This window comes from Microplitis mediator, chromosome 4 (genome assembly GCF_029852145.1).
Source record: "Microplitis mediator isolate UGA2020A chromosome 4, iyMicMedi2.1, whole genome shotgun sequence".
Classification (NCBI taxonomy): Eukaryota; Metazoa; Arthropoda; class Insecta; order Hymenoptera; family Braconidae; genus Microplitis; species Microplitis mediator.
Window position 1 is genome coordinate 11,377,665 of NC_079972.1, and position 21,752 is coordinate 11,399,416.

Consider the following 21,752-nt stretch of genomic DNA (forward strand, 5'->3'; position numbering starts at 1 on the left):
GAGAACACGAGAGATGGTGATCTGGTGTAGAGAAAGAGAGTGACTGAGTAGAGGCTTGTTTAAACGTGACCACTGAAAGACCAAACCAGGACTCGTACGAGCTTTGTGATGCTATTAACCAGTGATATATCGCAACTCAAATGCACTTCGTTCAACCCCTGATAGACGTCAATTGGTTAATCCTCTTTCACTTTATTTTTTTCATATTGTTATACGTCCCCTGTGCTCTTGTCTACATCACATACATCATGCATATGACAACAGCAAAGACTTCCGTACTTGTATTCTGTTTGCTACCCAGCCTCCTATCCTCTCATTCCCAAGAATAAATAATGAGGCGTTAATTACAAGTCGTTTTCGCAGACAAACGCGATGATAAAAAAAAAAAAAAAAAATAAACGAGTGAAAGGGTAGCACGAGTGTCAGAGCTCTCAGATGGAAATTAACAAAAAAAAGTAAACAGAATGGAGTAGAAAAAAGATAAAAATATGAGTAAAGAGTGTCCTTGGCCAGGTGTAACTACATCGAGGACGTTGATCGCGGTGATGGGTGCGCACCCTTGTTGACTGTCGACAGTTGTCGTTAAAGTCAGAGCTTTGTAGCCATTCCGGGTCCCTCGCGGGGTAGGTTGCAGTCAAGTATCAACAGCTTGGAGCGTGTACCCATGGCAGCACGCCCGATGCTGTAGAGTAAGGGGTGTCACCATAGCAACAGACCGCGGTTTTTCCTCCTACACCTCCCACTCGGCCTTTCTCCGATTCTCAACGTCCACCTTCTCATGAACGCACACACTCACACATACAACTCTTTATTACTTTCTTTCTTTCTATTTAGCTTTCTCTACTACTCCCTTACTCTTAGCTCTCCTCCTATTTACTCTCTCGTAAATTCTACTACAATCGGCATCCCTGTTTTCTCATTCTCTAGTCTAGTGTGCAGTCACTACTACGAGGTAGTACGTCGTTCACTCACCGCTATTTATAAGAGCTGCAGCAGCAGTAGCAGCAGCAGCACGAGGTCTGGCGCGTACAACAACACCGGGGTCATCCGTGCGGTCTTCCTTCTTCGGTAGGACGTCGTGACCGTCGAATTGCCACCAACAGTTGCTGGACAAACCTCTACACCAACTGAACTGGACTCTGGACTTGTACAAACAACGAGGCTCGTTGTTGTGTTGTTGTACTTGTACTGTAACTGAACGCGCATCTAACCGCACCGGCTTACCAGCAATATTGTTGACGTTAACTCAAAAATTACAGAACCCAATGGTAAATTACAGATTGCACTCGTTATTGAAACTTAAATAAATAAAATAACAAAAGGAAAAATAAAATAAAAATAACTAAAAACTGGGGAGAGACTATTAAATGGAGTACGAAAGATAAAAATGAGCCACACAGGAGACACGTCCGCGGCCACAAACGTCGCGACTAGGTCTCTCTTTCTCTAACTTTCTTTGACTATGCGCTCCCTCGTATACGTACATACACTAGCTCATTTTCTCGCTTCTCTCCCCTTGCCACCGAGTCTCTCTTTATTCAGCACCCCCTCTGACTTACGGAATATCGATTGTGTACTGGCACTGGCACTGCTGGTGGTCTCGCAGCCTGCCGCGGCACCCGGGCTCCCACTCATCTACCCACTGCCACCACGTATGCGCCATTTTGCAGAAAACTTTCCCGGTCAAAGTAGTAGTACTTCCACTACTATGCCCCGCTATTATATAGAATTTTACTCCACATCAACAAGAGCCATCCACACTGCCGCTGGATCTCCTTTCAGACGCAGAGGGCAATCAGAGTACCAAGATCACGATGACGAGGACATGATATGATGCGCTGATCACCTCGATTGGATCTTCTCACAACTCTGTAACAAATGACGGAGACGGGTGGAACGAGAGAAATTGCTTAGTTGGGAAAATTCACATAATATATATATATTATACATATATATTTGATCCCACACTTTAGGTTATTGGATACACCTCATGCGCAGAAACCCTCAGTCTCAGCAGTCATAAATGTCTATACAAATATATGTTATATTGTTATTATTATTATATTTATTAATATAGATGTATGAGAAACTTGCTCGATAAATTTTATTTACTAGTTAGTATTATTATTATTATTATTATTATTATTATTATTATTATTAATATTATTATTATTATTGTTACAATAATAATGTATATGAACATGTATAGTATAAATAAATAATGCTGATAATACTTAATAAAATAATAACACAACAGGTTTCTCGCGATAATTGAAAATAATTTATACGCCGAGATTGAATCAACTTGGAGATGAGTTTGATAATGGAATTAGTGCGTCCTAATAGACCAGCACTTCTTGCGTTTGTTGATAAGGAGATTACTTATGGATGGGGAATTATTCCTCGTTTGATATTCATGCTGTCTACGATTATTTTAGCGTGAAATATCAATCACGATGCTGAGATTAGCCGATGCTACCGTTTCTTACGTAATCCCTTGCGGTAGCCTTTGCCAAACCACCCGGGATTTTTAGCGGTCGCAGCGGGAGCTGAGGCGTCATCAGTTTCAGTTATTATTTGTTCGATATTGCTTTCATTTTCAGTATCGATAGCCGCGACTTCGCTGGGCGCTTGGTCGTTGCCGTCGAGCTGGTAAAATAAACAAACTGGCGAGCGCTCGTTCTCCATGCAAAACCCACACGCCGGTTTCGGTTCAGGCTCTTTTATTTTTTCCTGCTTCAGCGTCGCCGACTGTATGAACGGATAGTAAAGCAATGGCGTCATCTGAGGATAGAAAAACATCGGGGGAAATGGCAAGCCCATGGATAGGAATGGTAATGCTGTGAAAAATGGTGCCGAGTAGGCGGTTAATTGTTCAGCAAGTCCAATCGGCGATGTGCAGTCTTCTTCCGTTTTTGGTATTGTTTCATCTTCATCATCATCATCATCATCATCTTCATCTTTACTTTTATCTTTATGTGAACTTATAATCTCATCCGCATCTTCACTTACTTCCAAAGACTTATCACTACAACTTAAAGCTACTGGAGGCTCTTCTAAGCACGGCTGTGATGTCGTGCTAAGCTCACTGGGTTGCAGTCTTATAGCATGGTAAAAGATTGGATCTTTTGACCTATTGTATTGTGGAATTTCTAATCCTAAGTGGTTCATAACCCTTGTCATAACATCGTCACAACGTCCATTTATCTTAAGCGCAGCATTCTCATCTTTAGGAGTCCACTGCAGATTGACGATATATAGCGACCCTCGTTTGTGTACCGGCCTGTCCATTTGCCACAGCCACGGATATTTTTTTAATACCTTGAGACTTGAACCAAGACACAGTATTACGTCAGCTTGTTTAGACGCCCGACTAGCACCATTCCAGTTTATCGGCCACGGTAAATTACCCCTCTCACCAAAATGCACTATCGAATCTTGGAGCACAGAATTACATTTATGACACATCCTGCCAGTGCCGTGTGAATATCTCGCTGTTTTTTCCGTCACATCAAAGAGTCGCCAGTACTCACGTGACGGTTTACAATTCCGACATACCTCCACGTACATATTCCCATGAACTTCAGATAATGACGTTCGTGGTATACCACTGCGTAGATGAAGTCCATCACAATTTTGCGATACTATATACTTAAGAATATTGGCTTTGTATAGTGCATACAACGCCATATGTGTGACTGTTGGTTCTGCCAAACTGAGATCATGATTCCTGTAGCAAAAATAATTATTTAAAATCTTATTATTGCACTGATGGAAATTCTAATACGTACCCGATGTCTTTACCCTGTTGCATGCGTGTCCAGACGCCATTAGTGCCACGATAATCGGGAATAGAAGCAGCCGTACTTATTCCAGCACCTGTATAAACAGTTAACGTCGTTGCTCTGCTGATTGCGGCTGCCAGTCTCATACATTTTTCCTCCAAAACATCTACGGGATCTTCAACTTCTTCTAGTCTTGCTTTTACTTTATCTCTTTTCTTTTGCCTGAAAATATTCATGGAAAAAAATATTTTAGTATGATGATCAGTGAATTCAAACGGAATTCGTTTAATATTGAGCACTTTTTTCAGGACTTGTAAGCTCTGCTAGTTAAGTCTTGGCAGAAATAAGAATTGATAGCAAAAAAAAGTTTTATTCAAATTATAAATATTATTTTATTTTTTAAATATCATTTTCTTCTAAGCTCCGATAAATTCTTATATGAATAGTTTCATAGGTTTCAATAAAAATGTCAGATATTTATTTACTTCCAAGACAATCCTGTCAATTTTATTTGATTTTGTAAAGCCGATTAATTATTTGAAAAATTTTATAAATTTAAATCGAAACTTATTTGATTTTAATAGAATAAAATAATGACATATAGGGTAAGAGAGTGCCTCCCACTTTTTAAAAATGTTGAATCACTTTCGACTGTCATAGCAGTATTAAAATTTTATTAGTTAATTAAACAAAAATGAATACACTGACTGAAAAAAAAAAAATACTTACTGATATCAATTAGAAGTTAAACAAAATTTGGCAAGGAAATTGTAGTTTTTTAAAATTTGACGTTTCGAATTATAATATTGACATGAAGATTTTACTGAAATTTATTTTAACTCCTAATTGAAATCAACTCCAAATAATTTTTTTAAAAATCTGTCAGCGAAATTGTAACTGCGTTGCCCTTTTTTCCATTAATCCTTTAACTTTTTTTAAATTAATTATCAAAATTTGAATACGGTCATTACAATTGAGTCATTGAATATTTTTAAAAGTGCGGGCCCGTCTAGAATAGCCTTAATAATTATTGACAAAAAAAAGTTTTAAAAATATGAGTGAATGTAGCAGACAATAGCAATTTTTTAATTTTTGAATAAATAAGTAAATAAAACGTAAGTCGAATAAAAATTAAAAAATGCGTATTTCGATAATTGAAAAATTTAATGACAGTAAAGTTAGCAGACATTTAAAATTTTAATAAATTTTTTTAAATAGAAAGATAATAAAAAAAATGCACATGTAGAAAATTTGATAAACTATACGTGTAATTTTTCAAAATATTTTTTTTAATATTTATTTTTTTGTTAAAAAAAATCAAAATGTTGTTAAATGACTGCTAACTTTAGGGCCAGTTTTTCAAACCTGGTTTATTTTTATTTCGAGTTTAATTATAATTGCTGCTATATATTATTAATAAATAGATATACTAGCAATATTAATTAAAACCCGGATACAAATAAACTCAGTTTGAAAAACTGGCCCTTATTGTCATAAAAATTTGTCATGATTCTGAAGTTAGCGGTCGTCTAATAATTTTTGGATTTAAAAAAAAAATACTAAACTATAAAAAAAAAATATATTTCAAAAATTGCACCTGTAGCTCTTTTAATTTTCTACATGCGCATATTTTTATTTATTTTTTTTTTTTCGATATTGGTTTGGTAAAAAAAATCCAAAAATTGTTAATTGTCTACTAACTTCAGGATCATAATTTATCATTCAAAAATTGTCTCATATCTGCTACATTCACATGAGTGTGAATGTAACTGACAAGTGTGAATTTTTTTAATTTTTTAATAAATAAATAAAATGTAAGTAGAATAAAAATAAAAAAATCCACATTTATAGAATTCAAAAATAAGAACATGCATTTTTTCTTAATTTTATTTTTCTAATTGTTCAGTTCGTTTGTTTATAATTTAAAATTTTTCTCATATCTGCTCCAATCGAACTGATTTTTAAAATGACATACCTCAAATTAACCTCTTTTACAATGTCGCCACAGGAAGACAGGAGTTGTAATTCTTCAGGAGTTCTATTCACTTCAGATTTATTAAGAATAGCCGCTACCTAATAAAAAAATAAATAAACAATTAAAAAACGAAAACAATAAAAATAACTGCAATCAGTAATAATTTATTGACATAAAAAAATAAAATTACTCAGTTTACTTATAACTTATAACCAATAAATAATACAATATTACCTTTTTTAAAGTGGCAACTCGTTCATCTTTAACTTTAAGAGGTTTCAATGTAACCGAGCGTCTTCTCAATAGAAATTTATCAGTGGTACTTTCCTCCATCTTTAATCAAAAGCTATTTGAGAATACCAAGAGCGTCTTGAGATATCCATCGACGAGGACAATTGACGTGAAAAAATCAAGTTAAATAATACCCATGATAACGACATTTTTATTATGCTCCAATAAATTTTATTTATCGGCACATATCACATTGTGTTTAGCACTAAATTTTATTGCTTTATTGCTATTATTCAAGCATTTTAGGATTATATAGATGTATATATATATATATAGATTTAACTAGACTTAAATATGTGTGGTCAGGTGGGTAATTACTGATTTGAATACTATCACTTTATCCCAGGTACAAACTATATGTTCTTGTACTGAGATTTTGTTATTCAACGGTCACTCCCCTTTTATGAATATTCTCTCTTCATACTAATTAAGGAAACGATTGTAATCAATGATAATCACTGTATGTTTTGTTTTGTAACTTTGACAAGCTAAAGTTTATAGATTTTAATTCGCGTCTGCTTACATGATATTTATAATCGTTATCGTTTACTTACATTATCCGCGAATGGCAACTCGTGCTTTTGAATTTTAAATCTTTCCCGCCAGATGACGCCGGGGTCTATTAAGCGCGGGAAAATTTTCGAAAATTTAAATTTACAGATAAGTGAACTTTTTAACCCAAATGTCCTTCAGATTTTCGAATAAAAAATTAAGAGCCAGTTAAAAATTTGAGTGTGAATGTAGCAGACATGAGACAATTTATGAATTTGTTTTAAATAATTAAAATATGAAATTTAAAAAAATGCGCGTATGGATTTTGCATTTATCTAAATATGCATTTTTGAATTTTTACTCTACTTACATTTTATTCATTTATTTAAAAATTTTAAAAATGTACTATTGTCTGCTACATTTACACTCGTAAAAATTTTTGAATTTTTTTTAACAAATCAATTACAAAAAAAAGAAAAATATGCACATGTAGAAAATTTAAAAAACTACAGGTATAATTTTTTTTTATAATTTATAGGGTAAGTGTGGGTATAATAATGAAGTTTATTCCAAGATATCGATAATATTTTTTTTTATACCTAATTTGTACTTATTATTAACTTAAAAAAAAATCAACAATGAGAAAAACTAATATTTTCTTTAAATAATAAGCATTTTAAAGTTTAAATTCAATTTTTAAATTCAAAATTTATTGTACATGTACAACTACTATACAGTTAATTTCTTTCATGTTTGAATTATTAGCAATAATTTTTTTAAATCAACAAAACTCAGTTATCGTTTATTTATAATTGAAACAAAAAAATCCGCAGTAATACCCGCACTTACCCTAGTTTAAAAAAAAAAGTTAAAAAATTATTAGACGTCAGCTAACTTCAGTATCGCAAATCCAGAATTTTTATTCCATTTTTTTTGGTTTTTAACTAAAATAAATTGTGGATTTAACGCGGAAGTATTTAACAAAATTGAAGTAAACCGGTCATTGCACTTTTTATTCCACGTACGTGTCCTTCACCTGTACAAAACATTTTTTTTTACATTTCAATCCTTTCGCTTTACTTTTTCAGCCCTTCGAAATAATTACAGTAAAATTCCTATCAATCTTTATTTATTTTTACTTCAAATTGTATTTAAAAAAAAATTAATCGGGAAGTAAAAGTAATAAAAATTAATTTAATTACAAAAATTTATTAACGTTTTATTTTTTTAATTACAGAGTTATATTTATAATATATAAACAACAAGCTATAATAATAAATATATACATAGTGTTGATGTAAATAAAATTTGAACGGTACAAAAGATCAACGGATGTAAAAAATTTAAAAAATAATTTTAATATCAGGTACTTATTTTTGAAATTTACATTATATTATTATTTTCATACATTTTTCAATCTAATCTATAGATTATTTATTTAAATGATAACACAGTTATTGATTCACATGATTTCTAAAATTCATTCGATTAAACTCGACATCATTTGATAATAATAATTATCTACATCAAGGTTCATTAATAATAAAAATAATTAATATAATAATTTATATTTATACTTAAAATCAGGGGAAATATTTACACTGATCGATTATTATTGCTGTCTTGCTCTCTTACAAAAGAGACAATCTTAATAAATATATTTATTTGTATTAAATATATGATGAGAGCTTTTTTTTAACTTTTTTTTAATTATTCATCGACACTTACGCTGTTACCCAACGTAGTATCAGTTTCCGCGTCATCGCAAATTTTTCTGGAATAGCGGCGCTCGATGAAACAAAACGCCGCGGTTCCAAATACCATAGACACTATCAGAATAGACAATTGGGCGTGCAAGCCGATGTAACTGCTGTAAACAAAGCTAATTGCTGCGGCGACTGATTGGCAAAATTTAAAAAGCGCAAATGCGGGCGCGCTCTCCTTCGCATACAAAACTCCCAAAAGCGAATAGACTTGAGTATTGAAGCAGGCGTCACCGAAACCCAGAGTAAGACTTCCAATCATCGCCAACACAGGCAAGGGTTCAATGAAACCCGTTTGATTGGTATCGCTGAATGGTGAGTCATTAGGCAAATTTAAAAGTATCGTGATGTAGGCAAAAAGAGTAACGAAAAATCCGATAACAACGACCGGCCAGCCGGTGCATCGGCCAATGGTACCAGCTCTGGAAGCCAGCATTCCAAAGATAGCACCACCAACTACCTCACCAATACCAATGCAAATTCCTGATAATCCAACGAGACTCTTTCGTTTCTCACCCATGGCCTCGGTAAATCCTATACTCGATGAGTATACGCCCGAGAAAAATGTCAGTGCCAGACCGGTATAGATAAATGTCAACGACAGCAAAAGTATTTTCCGTGTCGCGAATAGTTTCAAGGCGTCCTTGAATGCATTCCAAGCAGCAGTGCATCCTTTTTGCCCTTGGGGTTCAGGCATGGCCAGCTCTTTATCCGCAGTCGAGACACCTTCCGCTTCACCAAGTGACAGCAACAGTGGCGGCCTTCTCAAGAACGCAAGCAGCGATGTTCCTACGATTGATAAGGCTGTCAACACCCAGAAGACAAGTCTTCTCGTGTATCCTTCGATCGTTGGCTCAGTGAACATAAAATAGACGAATAAATTACCAGCAAACAATGACGACTGGAAGATTGCCCAGAAGACACCTGCATTACGTGACATGGTTTCGGAATCGCTATTTTCCGTCAGGTACTGGCCATGACCAGTCCAAATCAGCGATCCACCGAAACCGAGAATCGCTGATGCCGTGTACAGAAATTCCGCACTTGGGCTTAAAAATGACGCTATAAAAAATGCGTAGCAACATGATCCGACGAATATTGCGACTCGTGGACCAGTTATTGATATAAATGAAGGCGCCAACCAGTTGCACACAGCAAGTGCTGCGTAAATAATTGCCAAACTTGTGTAACCGTCCCCACTAAAGCTAGAGTCTTCATTCTTAATACTTTCCAGGACCGTTTTCTGAAATTATAAATAAATATGATAATAATTTATTCATTAGATAGTTTACATATTAATATTATTGTGTAATTACTCTAGAGTTGTGTCATTGACGATTTTATTATATTTTAATACCAGCAACTAATAAATTAAGTATATATTAAATTATTATTTAAATGCCTTTGAAATCTGTTAAGATTTAAAATCAAATATTTGACGAGCGAAAGGTCGACAAGTTTATTTCTTGTCCGGGGGCTCGACTACTGATCTCTATTAATATAATATTTACTTTCACCAAATGCCAGGAGGTCATTAGCTCGTTGTTTATCGCACTCTACATTTATGTATTTAAAATATATAATAATACAATACAATAACTAATATTTGTTACAGATAAAATTTTTATTGATACACTCTTAGGTGACCTAATTAATCGCTAGACAATTTATCTCTTTTGCGACTTATTACAAACTTTTTTATTACTTATATATTTATTTATATAATAAAGAGATTGTAGTCCATTGCTCAACTTTTTTTTTTTTCGAAATTTGACATTTAAATATTTTTACCCGCCACAAATAACAGCGATTTTATTATCCTGGTTAAATTACTGAGCATTTTTTACTTCAACAATAAAAAGACTGATTACAATTTCCTGCTATAAATATATTAAGTTATCAAAATAATAAAACTAGCAAAGAGATAGTTATTTATTTATTTATAGTGGGATTATAATATATATTGACAGTTGCGTATAAATGCTGCAGAAATATTGTTGTGATAAAAAAAAAAGTAAAAGATAAAAGTTGAATTAAATACGAGTACCGCTTGGTGCTAAAATGTGACCTTCAATTCGGCAGACACGTGTATTACAAACGTCATAATTCGCAGTAACATGAAATTAATCAATGATTAATAATTTACAGCAATTTTAGGAATTTTTTAAAAGTGATAAATTATTTAAATTATCAAATACTTAAGACTTACAAGGATTTTTTTTTACAAAATAAATACGATTCTAAAGGTAGCAGACAATTACAAATTTTTGAATTTTTTTTCAACAAATAAATTACAAAAAAAAAAATAAAAAAATATGCACATGCAGAAAATTTAATAAACTATAAGTGCAATTTTTCAAAATATTTTTTTTTTGATAATCAATCGTTTTTAAAAAAATTCAAAAACTGTCAAACGTCTGCTAACCAGTATCATAAATAAATGAGTAATTTATTGCTTATTGTATGAGTGTAGATGTAGCAGACATACAATTTTTAAATTACGTATAAAAAAATTTAAAAAATGCATGTACTAATTTTTGAATTGTCTAAATGTGCATTTTTTTTATTTTATAAAAATTTCATCTTATTATTAAAAGTTTTAAAAATTTTCAAATGCCCGCCAACTTTATTGTTTAAAAAAGCTGGTGTTTTTTTATTATTGTTATTGAAGCTTCATTAATTGTAATGACAATCGATTAACACGTGACAGGACTGACGTCATACAAAAACAAGAGAGCAATAAAAATATTGTAAATAAATAAAATACGTACTTCAATATTGCCCATTGTTTGGAAGGCAGTAAAAACCAGCATGAAGCCAAAGCTCAGCATCAGGACGTTGATGAACCTTCTGTCAAACTCCATGATTGTCAATCACTGTCAAAAAAATTAAAAAGAACCGGAACAGAGAAACTGGTGGTAAAAATAAACAAAACAATTGGTAAAAAAAATATATAAAATAATTAGATCAGCAAGACATTAAAGAGTTGCCGTATGTTAGCGTGAGTATTGACAACCGGCTGTGTATTTCCTTTTGAAAGGTACTCGCGGCATGTGTAAAACCACTGGGTCCAGTACCCGTATTATTATATATGTCCACCACTCTCCAAGTTCCAAGACAGACTTTAACAATAACTACCAGCAACCACCACATAGTTGATCAAGTTGATTCCTTCGCTTCCTACTCTCTCCCGCTCCTATTTCTGCTTCTGAAAAATAAAACCAAAGTGACAGCAGAGAAGGCGGCAACAAACTGACGAGTGTGAATGTAGCAGACATCAGACAAATTTAAAATTATAAATAATTAATAAAATTAAATTTAAAAAAAATGCGCATTTAAAAAATTTCGAAATGCATAAGTGCATTTTTTAAAAATATTTTTTTTTTAATTATTTACTTTATTTATTTATAATTTTAAATTTGTCTGATGTCTGCTACATTCACACTCATATTTAAAATTATAAATAAATAGAGTAAATAATTAATAAAATGAAATTAAAAAAAAATGCGCATTTAAAAAATTTTGAAATGCATTTGTACATTTTTTAAAAATATTTTTTTGAAAATTATTTACTCCATTTATATATAATTTTAAATATGAGTGTGAATGTAGCAGATATCAGACAAATTTAAAATTATAAATAAATAAAGTAAATAATTAAAAAAAATATATTTTTAAAAAATGCACTTAAGCATTTCGAAATTTTTCAAATGCGCATTTTTTTAAATTTAATTTTATTAATTATTTACTCCATTTATTTATAATTTTAAATTTCTCTGACGTCTGCTACATTCACACTCACAACAAACTGAAGTTAGCAGATTTAAATTTAAACTCCCACCCACACAAATCGATATGTAAAAAAGTCGATCTCGTGTCGAGGTCAGTATCGATATTAATATCGATACATGATATCACGTATCGCAAGATTGTAATGAACGATAGCTCGACTGATGCTAAACATTCCGTAGCTATCAGAGGTTCGCTTATCTCTTGGTATAGCAGTGCAGTGTCTGAGGGATTGATGGTCAAGAAGCAGCAACACCAGCGCCTCATACATACAATATCGGTCATTAATTCTTGCGCGGTAGCATAACATCGGGAAAAAAAAAACTTCTCTAAAGGAAAATATGTATCACTTTTTTATACAAATATTATCTATAAAAAAAAAAAATTGTAAAAAAAAAATACAATATTTAAAAATATATCTATATTAATTAAATGTAAAATTATAAATATGAATTGTAAAATAAGTGAATAAAAAAAAGTCCCTATAAAAAAAATCTCTAGATTTATAAATCACTAAAAAAAAATTACAATAAAAAAAAAAATTCCTACAAAGAAACATTTGCATATCTAAACATCTACTTAAAAAAAATATATAAAAATGAAAATCTCTACAAATAAAATATCTATAAAAAATCGGCTGTTTTGGAAAATCTCTATAAATCATCACATGTACAAATAAATATCTGAATAAAGTATAACCTCGAGAACTGGAAGCATTGCCACCACGTGCTCATAATCATGAATAAGTTCGTGTTGTAATATATAAGTATAAATAATAATAATAATAAAAATTATGGTTATTATTATGTTATTAAGAAAAATATAATAAATAATTTTAAACTTATAATAAGTGACTTCGAAAAACGTGAAAGATTCAAATCTGATAACTCCAAAGCACTGAGCCTGTAATAATTCATATAATTTTAATTTTTTTAATTTTATTAGTTAAACTTTATTTGAGAATATCATAAAATTATTATTATTTATTTTATAATTTTTAATTTTGTTTGACTATCAAGCCGTATGCCAGGATTCGATGAACGTCCAAAAATCACTTTTCTTTTTTAACTTCCCGCTAAGAGAATCGACGATTTTCGAAAAATTGGGAAGTTATTGTTTTCACCCCGATTTTCGAAAGTCGAGTTTTCATCAGATGTTGACGTTTTGAGGTCCTAGGAAGCTATTCTAACTATTTTCAGAATGATGTCCGAGTGTATATATATATATATATATATATATATACTAATGCAAAAAATTAAAGGAGCAGAAAAATTTTATAAATTTTTTAGTGATTTTTGGAAGGCTGTAACTTGGTGAAAAAAAATCGTATCGAAAATTTAAAAAAAGCATTTTATAGCTTGAAATCTCTAGTTTAGGTGTATTTTTTCAAAATTTTTTAAAAGCTCCGATTATTGCGCAAACATGAGAAATACCGCGAGCCAAAAAATTTCTAAATTTTTTTTTTTTTTCGAAGAGCCCACGGACCGCGGAAAAATTCTTTCAACTAAACGAATGCATACATCGTTTAGCAAATTTATTCAGCTTCAATTTGGTTTTTTTTTTAACCTCGTAGGTCGATTTGTCGCAGAGATATCAGCCTTCAATTGATTATGATTACACAATTAAAGGAACAAAACTTGCTCCTTTAATTGTTTAGCTAAACGTTGATCGATGATTCCCAAAAAACGGTACGATAGATCAATTCAAAAATTTACAGGGGTCTTGGGGGTACATTAAGCTAAAAAAGTCCCTGGCAACATTATTTTTTTTATCGATATATGCAGAGTAGCGGTTGATTTACTAAAAAACCAAAAAAAGTCATTTTTTTGTACTTTCTTCTAATGGATGTTAAAAATAAAAAAAAATTTTTTTTTTAAAAAATGATGACAGGATCTTGTAGGGAATTTATTCAAGTTTTTAACGCCGCCCTTCAACTTTCTGTGCGATCATTGGTACCTGAAATATCGAAGATCAAAGCCAAAAGGATCACTTTCTATTTGAAGGCTGATATCTCTGCGACAAATCGTCCTACGAGGTTAAAAAAAAAAACCAAATTGAAGCTGAATAAATTTGCTAAACGATGTATGCATTCGTTTAGTTGAAAGAATTTTTCCGCGGTCCGTGGGCTCTTCGAAAAAAAAAAAAAATTTAGAAATTTTTTGGCTCGCGGTATTTCTCATGTTTGCGCAATAATCGGAGCTTTTAAAAAATTTTGAAAAAATACACCTAAACTAGAGGTTTCAAGCTATAAAATCCTTTTTTTAAATTTTCGATACGATTTTTTTTCACCAAGTTACAGCCTTCCAAAAATCACTAAAAAATTTATAAAATTTTTCTGCTCCTTTAATTTTTTGTATTAGTATATATATATATATATATATACACTCGGACATCATTCTGAAAATAGTTAGAATAGCTTCCTAGGACCTCAAAACGTCGACATCTGATGAAAACTCGACTTTCGAAAATCGTCGATTCTCTTAGCGGGAAGTTAAAAAAGAAAAGTGATTTTTGGACGTTCATCGAATCCTGGCATACGGCTTGAAAGTCAAACAAAATTAACAATTATAAAATAAATAATAATAATTTTATGATATTCTCAAATAAAGTTTAACTAATAAAATTAAAAAAATTAAAATTATATGAATTATTACAGGCTCAGTGCTTTGGAGTTATCAGATTTGAATCTTTCACGTTTTTCGAAGTCACTTATTATAAGTTTAAAATTATTTATTATATTTTTCTTAATAACATAATAATAACCATAATTTTTGTTATTATTATTATTTATACTTATATATTACAACACGAACTTATTCATGATTATGAGCACGTGGTGGCAATGCTTCCAGTTCTCGAAGTTATACTTTATTCAGATATTTATTTGTACATGTGATGATTTATAGAGATTTTCCAAAACAGCCGATTTTTTATAGATATTTTATTTGTAGAGATTTTCATTTTTATATATTTTTTTTAAGTAGATGTTTAGATATGCAAATGTTTCTTTGTAGGAATTTTTTTTTTTATTGTAATTTTTTTTTAGTGATTTATAAATCTAGAGATTTTTTTTATAGGGACTTTTTTTTATTCACTTATTTTACAATACATATTTATAATTTTACATTTAATTAATATAGATATATTTTTAAATATTGTATTTTTTTTTTACAATTTTTTTTTTTTATAGATAATATTTGTATAAAAAAGTGATACATATTTTCCTTTAGAGAAGTTTTTTTTTTCCCGATGTTATGCTACCGCGCAAGAATTAATGACCGATATTGTATATATATATACACAAATATATACATATATTTATAATTATAAAGACTCTGAAGATTGCCGGAATAAACAGCGAAAGTAAAACTTATTGGTAAGAAAATAAAAATTACAAGTAATACGTGTGGGATACGTCAAGATTAACAGCGCGCGCAGTAGTCATTTTATTACCCGAGTTTTTAGTTTTATTTATTAAAAACTAAGTAATTAAATAATAATAATAAATAGTTAATTTTAAAAATAAGTTATTGTGTCAGTGTGCTAATGAGTAAGATTTGGTGATACGATAGGAATAAATATCAGTTGATATCCAACCCATACCACGAAAAAAATTTAAAATACGTTACTAAAATAGATTATGCTTATCTGGCCCTCTTGTTCTCTGTTAACTTATTTACTGCTCTCTCACTTGTCTTTATATTACATATATCTCTCTTTATTTTACTCCTCACTATTCACTCATTTATAGGCATATTACCACAGTACATATATACATATATATCTATATACGTGTATATATATATAGATATCCGGCAGGAGTGTATAAATGTGTGAGATCATGATCTGGGCATTATGACGGATTCACTGCGACACGATCACGACTACGACTACGTCTACAAGTAACGAGATCCTTCGAGTTTATGTGTATGCTTATGAAAGGACACGGCCTAGATATGTATGAGTTGTCAAGACTTTTTAGTTTCCCGTAATTATAAATAGTATTTGATATTTATCATAAAATACATTGAGGAGAAGGAAAAAAAAATACCATTTAAAGTGGCGGTGATTTTGGTTTAAATAAAAAACTGGGTAATTATTTTATTTATTTAAAATGAAGAAACAATTTTTCCGAGTTAAACAACTTGCGGATCAAACATTTTCTAGGTACGTTCATTTTTATATTTTATTTATACTTTTATATATTTTTTATAAATTTATTTTTTATAAATTTAAAGAGCTGGAAAAACAGAAGTGCTGACTGATGATTTGCAAGCAGCAGACAAACATGTAGATCAAATAAGAGCCGCGTTAACTGGACTGAGTAAAAGACTGGGGACTTTGCCGAATCAGACGAATGTCTTGGATCCTGCTTACAAAGAAAAACGTCTAGTATGTATAAAAATAACAATGATGGTTGTAATGTTTGTAATTTATTCAGTGACTCCATGTGAGTCAGCGTTAATACAAATGAAGACTTATTGTATGCTGATTAGTAAAAATAATGTTTAGAAAAAATGCCCGGAGTACATACTGGGACAGACGATGTTGGAAAACGCGGCGGTGGAAGGTCTGATGAGCTTCGCGTTGTCCGAGTGTGGAAGAGCCCAAGTCGCGTTGGCCAACGAGACAGTAGACCATGAAGCCAAAGTCGAGCAGTATGTTGCCGCCCCGCTTCACCATATTCTCGAGACTGATGTACCCAATATCATTAAACACAAGAGAAATTTAGCTAGATTGACTTTAGATATGGACAGTGCAAGAACTAGATACCAGCAGGCTTTCAAACATAATGCTGGAGGTACGTTTCCAACTGCTACTAGTGTAAATAATAATAATAAAAGTGATGATCACTAGTTAGAGTTAAAATTTATCAAGTATGAAATGGCAAATAAATAAAAACAGAGATTTCACTCTCTAATTTATCTTAGGAACGGGAGCTACCAAAGTAGACAGTCTGCGTGAAGAGCTTGAAGAGGCTGAGACGAAAGTGGAACAGTGTCGAGATCAATTGGCTGCCGAAATGTTCCAGTTGATGTCCCGCGAAACGGAACTTGCTCAAACAATTATACAGTACGTGAAACTTCAACGAGCTTACCATGAAAGTGCCTTACATTGTTTAGAAGAACTGATACCTGGATTAGAGAGTTACATCAGTAGGTTTTAAACTTTTATTATTTGCCGCTCAATTTCCCCGGCTTAATTTAATAATAAATTACAGATGACAATGAGATGAAACCAGTGTATGGTTACCCACTGGAAGAACACTTGAGGGTGACGAATAGAAAAATAGCATTACCGATCCAATTGTGCGTGTCGACGTTACTGAGACTGGGTATGGAGGAAGAGGGGCTCTTTAGGATAGCAGGTGGTGCGTCTAAATTAAGAAGAATAAAATTAAGTTTGGACGCGTGTTGCTTAACGCTGCCTACTGCGTTGGAGTACAAAGACCCTCATGTTGTAGCGGGCGCTTTAAAGTCATATTTACGCGAATTACCTGAGCCTCTTCTTACCTTCAAGTACGTACTCAGTTTAATATTTTTATTTATTTATTTATTTATAATATATATTTAAATGTCATGTTGTGATGACCGCTTTCACACAACGAACACAGCAGTATTGAATGAGTAAATAGCCGTAAAACGTAATCGTTTTGGTTGATTATGTTACATTATGTCGTCGAGATATATTGTCACCAAGAGAATATTAAATTGATGTGACCTCGAGGTTTACTTACACTGATTTAATGTCGTTATGTCTTTAGTATACATTTAATTTAATAAATATAGTATTTACTTGAGTAGTAGTTGAGTGATACACTGAGAATAAATTATTTTTCGGCGTCTGAGTCATTGTTTAAATAATATTATTATTTTATTTTTAAAGATTATACCCAGAATGGATGGCCGCTGCTAAAATAAGTCAAAGTGACGCCAGATTACGGGCTCTCTGGGAAGTCCTTCATAAACTTCCGTCGGCAAATTTGGAAAATTTGAGGTTTTTAATTAAATTTTTGGCTGTTCTTACTAAGAACAGTGATATAAATAAAATGTCACCGCAAAATATTGCTATTGTCATTGCTCCTAATTTAATTTGGAGTCCTCAGGAAGATATAAATACCATGGTGTAAGTAAATATATATATATATAAAATAACATGAAAAATAAATTGTTTGTTTTTATTAATAATTCAAATTAAATTAAAATTTAACAGAATGAACATGAGTACCGCTAATAACTCTAGTCTCATAGTCGAGCAGCTGATAACTTACGCTGACTGGTTTTTTCCCGGCGAAATAGATTTCGATCGTGATTTAGATATTGGAATAGTCAATGGTGCTGAGTCACAAGTTATTGGCATGCGTAGATGTATTTCAAACAGTAGTCTGAGTGATCTAGGAGAAAGTCCACCGCAAGGTAGTCCAAAACCAGCGGCGCGTAGAAAAAATAAACCAGCTCCGACACCGCCAAGTGCTGGTAATCCTGGTAGCGGTGGAGGTACACCAGATAAACAAGAACGACGAGTTGATGATAAACCTCCGCCCGCTCCAGACAAACCGCCACGGCCTTTAACCACAGCAACACTTAACCGTCATACTTATAAGGCTCAAAAGCATGAAGTTAATACTGAATTGATGACCCATCATACTGACAATAAAACAGACAAAGTGGAGAAAGTTCTTGAGAACGAAATAAATAAAACGCCTTTAGGATTTGAAGCTGTTACTAATGTAGATTCAACGGTGATTAATGATAGTAATGATAAGATAAATATTGAATCACGTGCTCAAGTTTATGATAATGATGTTGAACATAAACGCAAAGATTCCGATCCAAATCCTCCTATTGGTTTTGAAGGTATTAATTCACGTACTGGTAGTATAAGTGGAAGTGGAAGTGGAAGCGTTGGAGGTGTAACTCAAAGTAAAATAGCTGCTGATTCGCCAGAAAATATCGATGCACAAAAATCTCGACCTGTTCCTGCTGAAAAACCAGGAACGTCGACTTTAGAACGACGTAAAATCCCTGTTGCTGCACCACGTACTATAACAAATGTTATTCAACCTAATACAGGTAAAAAAAAAAAATAATAATGATGATAAATAAATGTAATTTTAATCTATCTATCAATAGAGCTTTGTAATATGTAAATTTAATTAACATATGTTTATGGTAAGTGATTGTAGATGACTCAGTAGAAATACGTAACAAAAAGAGCGATGGGAACAGCGTAATTGTTAACGCAACACCCGACAGAAATAGTAAACCCGCTATCCCAGAACGGCCTGCTGGGTTGGCCAGACCCTCGAGCTTGATCCGTCAGCACATAAGGCAGAGTAACGATAACCTGGATGCTGATGTCGGAGTAAGTTTAAGATGAAACCAAAATAAATATTTTTTAAATTCAAGTAACTATTTATATAAACTATAGCCATTAACTCTGGAGAGGACTCACATGTATTCCGTTGACAAACAGCAGGTCAGTATAATACAAGTCCGTGGAAACAACCCGGCAAATTCAACATCATCGTCGTCGTCAATCACATCAGCAGAGACCAATGGAAATGTTCCTAACTTGCAAAGAAGTCCAAGTGTGGGCAGTCGACCAACCTCTGTCTCATTTACCAACGACCGTCCGGAAAAACCTCCGAGGCCGACGGACTTGCCGCCAGAGCCCACCAAGTCCCACTCGAGGACACGTTCCGAGGGTAATATTATCGACGTCCAAACCCAGACTGAAACAGTGATAGTTCCTAAGTCACCACCGCATCATAACACGCCAGTATCCCCAAGATTTCATCAACGGCCTCCCCGACCTCAGCCGCCGCCTCCTCCCCCGCCAACTACGCGACCAAAATCCGATCACGAGAGTACCAATCTCTAGAATTGAATCCAAATACATATTAAATTCAATCATTAAATATCATATATATAAATATATATATTATTAAAACAATTAGATAGTATTTTTAAAATACAGATTTAAAAATAAATTTTAATATCATTTTTACGACTTAAGTATGTGACAAATTAATAATGACATCGTTGCAATTTTAAATAATTATCATACTTTTAATAGACGATGTCTATTGCCATGGCTTCCTTTTAATCAGGACTTTTTAAATTGGCGTCCAGTCTACAGACATCGGTGCCTAATATACTAAGTATTTAAAAACGTAGATACTTTTGTACTAAAATTATTTCATTTAAATAATTATATTATTAAATGCTCGTAAAAAGTGCTCCCGATCTCTACCACAAATTTTTTTTTATTTTAAATTTTTTACCGCACAAATGTTTGATATTTTAATACATTGAGCTGAGTAGGGCTAGAAGATTTCAAATCTATATTTATGTTATTATTATTATTATTATTAATTACTATTAATGTTATGATTAATTAATTAATTAATTAATATTAGTACCTATTTGATAGGGTAACTGTGATGAAGACACAAAAGTTTATTTTAATAACAATATATTAATGTTTTTAAATACTCGCGCTCATATTTACCACGGGCGTGTGTATTTTTTTATTACGCATTCGATTAAGCCGATGATAATTGCGGCTTACATAAATTTATTATTATTATTATTAATATATATTATAATCTATACCTACTCGGCGTTTTTTTCACTATTGTTGCTGCTTCACAAGACATTTCAATGAGGAAATTCATTATTTTTATATAACAGAAAATTATTTTTTATGCCTGGAATATTATTTCCCTACAGTTAATTAACTACAGTAAATAAATAAGTTAAATAAATGTTTTATTTGTTGATATTTAAAATTTCACGCCGAAAATGGAGCACGCATTTACCTAAGGAAAGCTTAGGCTGTGAACATTATTGGAGTATTCAAGGATTTTATTTGTATATAAATAAATAAAAATTGTTTCTTTACGAATTATTATTATTAGTTTATTTTTTATTTACGTAAATTAAATTTTTATTGACGAGTGTGTTCTGGAGGAGATAATTAGATCAATAAAAAAATTTTAGATGAATTGGCTGTTTAATTATTGAGGTAAAAAACCCATTACCTGATCACTTTTTATGGTTGCGACATTACACCACTCCCACATTAAATGGAAAATCATTTTTTTGTAGTTTAAAATATTAGAGTAAAATTTTGATTTTCAGAATAATGTTGATAATTAGTGTACCTGAAGATCGGAACGTTTTTCGTAAAACGAAAAGTAAAAAATCTACTGGATCTAAATTTTTGAAATGTCTCACATACGCGTTAGTATGTCAGCTGAAAATTGCAGGCCACTCCTAACTACCCCTTAAGCAGTTATATTACATAAATTTTTCATTTCCGTTGCGCGAAAAACGTTCCGTTCTTCAGGTACATGATAATTACCTAAGTCGCACACTTGACTTAGTGATATCTATAAGTTAGCAGTTTTGAGTCTGTTTTTTGACATCAATAATTCACTAAAATGTTGTCAAAACGATCAGAAATTTGTCACCTAAAAAATATCTGGTGAAAAGACTTGACACAAGTGATGACAAAAAGTTAATTACAAATAAGTTATCTAAAAATTTTTTTAATGAAATTACTTTTTTGAGATGCAAAAAAGAAGACAAATTTTCTATGACTCTTAAGACGAACCTCTGTATGTCTTATTTATATAAAAAAAACTTGGCT

At 32.0% G+C, this 21,752-nt stretch overlaps 2 protein-coding genes across 6 annotated transcripts; one reads left to right on the forward strand and one right to left on the reverse strand.

Moving 5' to 3' along the window:
- Positions 1-2,119: 2,119 nt before the first annotated feature.
- Positions 2,120-15,857, reverse strand: LOC130667223 (uncharacterized). Its single transcript, XM_057468717.1, has 7 exons — positions 15,725-15,857; positions 11,078-11,514; positions 8,256-9,549; positions 5,995-6,098; positions 5,761-5,858; positions 3,792-4,007; positions 2,120-3,730 (listed from the first exon to the last, which is right to left on the reverse strand). The coding sequence occupies exons 2-7, from the start codon at positions 11,168-11,170 to the stop codon at positions 2,476-2,478; spliced, it is 3,060 nt and encodes a 1,019-aa protein (XP_057324700.1). The 5' UTR covers positions 11,171-11,514; positions 15,725-15,857; the 3' UTR covers positions 2,120-2,475.
- A 262-nt stretch (positions 15,858-16,119) lies between these two features.
- LOC130666255 (rho GTPase-activating protein 17-like) lies at positions 16,120-21,105 on the forward strand. 5 transcript variants are annotated; one of them, XM_057467069.1, is made up of 9 exons: positions 16,120-16,262; positions 16,334-16,487; positions 16,608-16,896; positions 17,027-17,251; positions 17,317-17,614; positions 17,982-18,221; positions 18,309-19,168; positions 19,273-19,460; positions 19,527-21,105. In XM_057467069.1, the coding sequence occupies exons 1-9, from the start codon at positions 16,210-16,212 to the stop codon at positions 19,977-19,979; spliced, it is 2,760 nt and encodes a 919-aa protein (XP_057323052.1). In that variant the 5' UTR covers positions 16,120-16,209; the 3' UTR covers positions 19,980-21,105. The 5 variants fall into 5 exon arrangements, with proteins under 5 accessions (XP_057323052.1, XP_057323054.1, XP_057323055.1 ...); XM_057467071.1 differs by having other exon boundaries at positions 19,542-21,105; XM_057467072.1 differs by having other exon boundaries at positions 19,572-21,105.
- Positions 21,106-21,752: the final 647 nt, after the last annotated feature.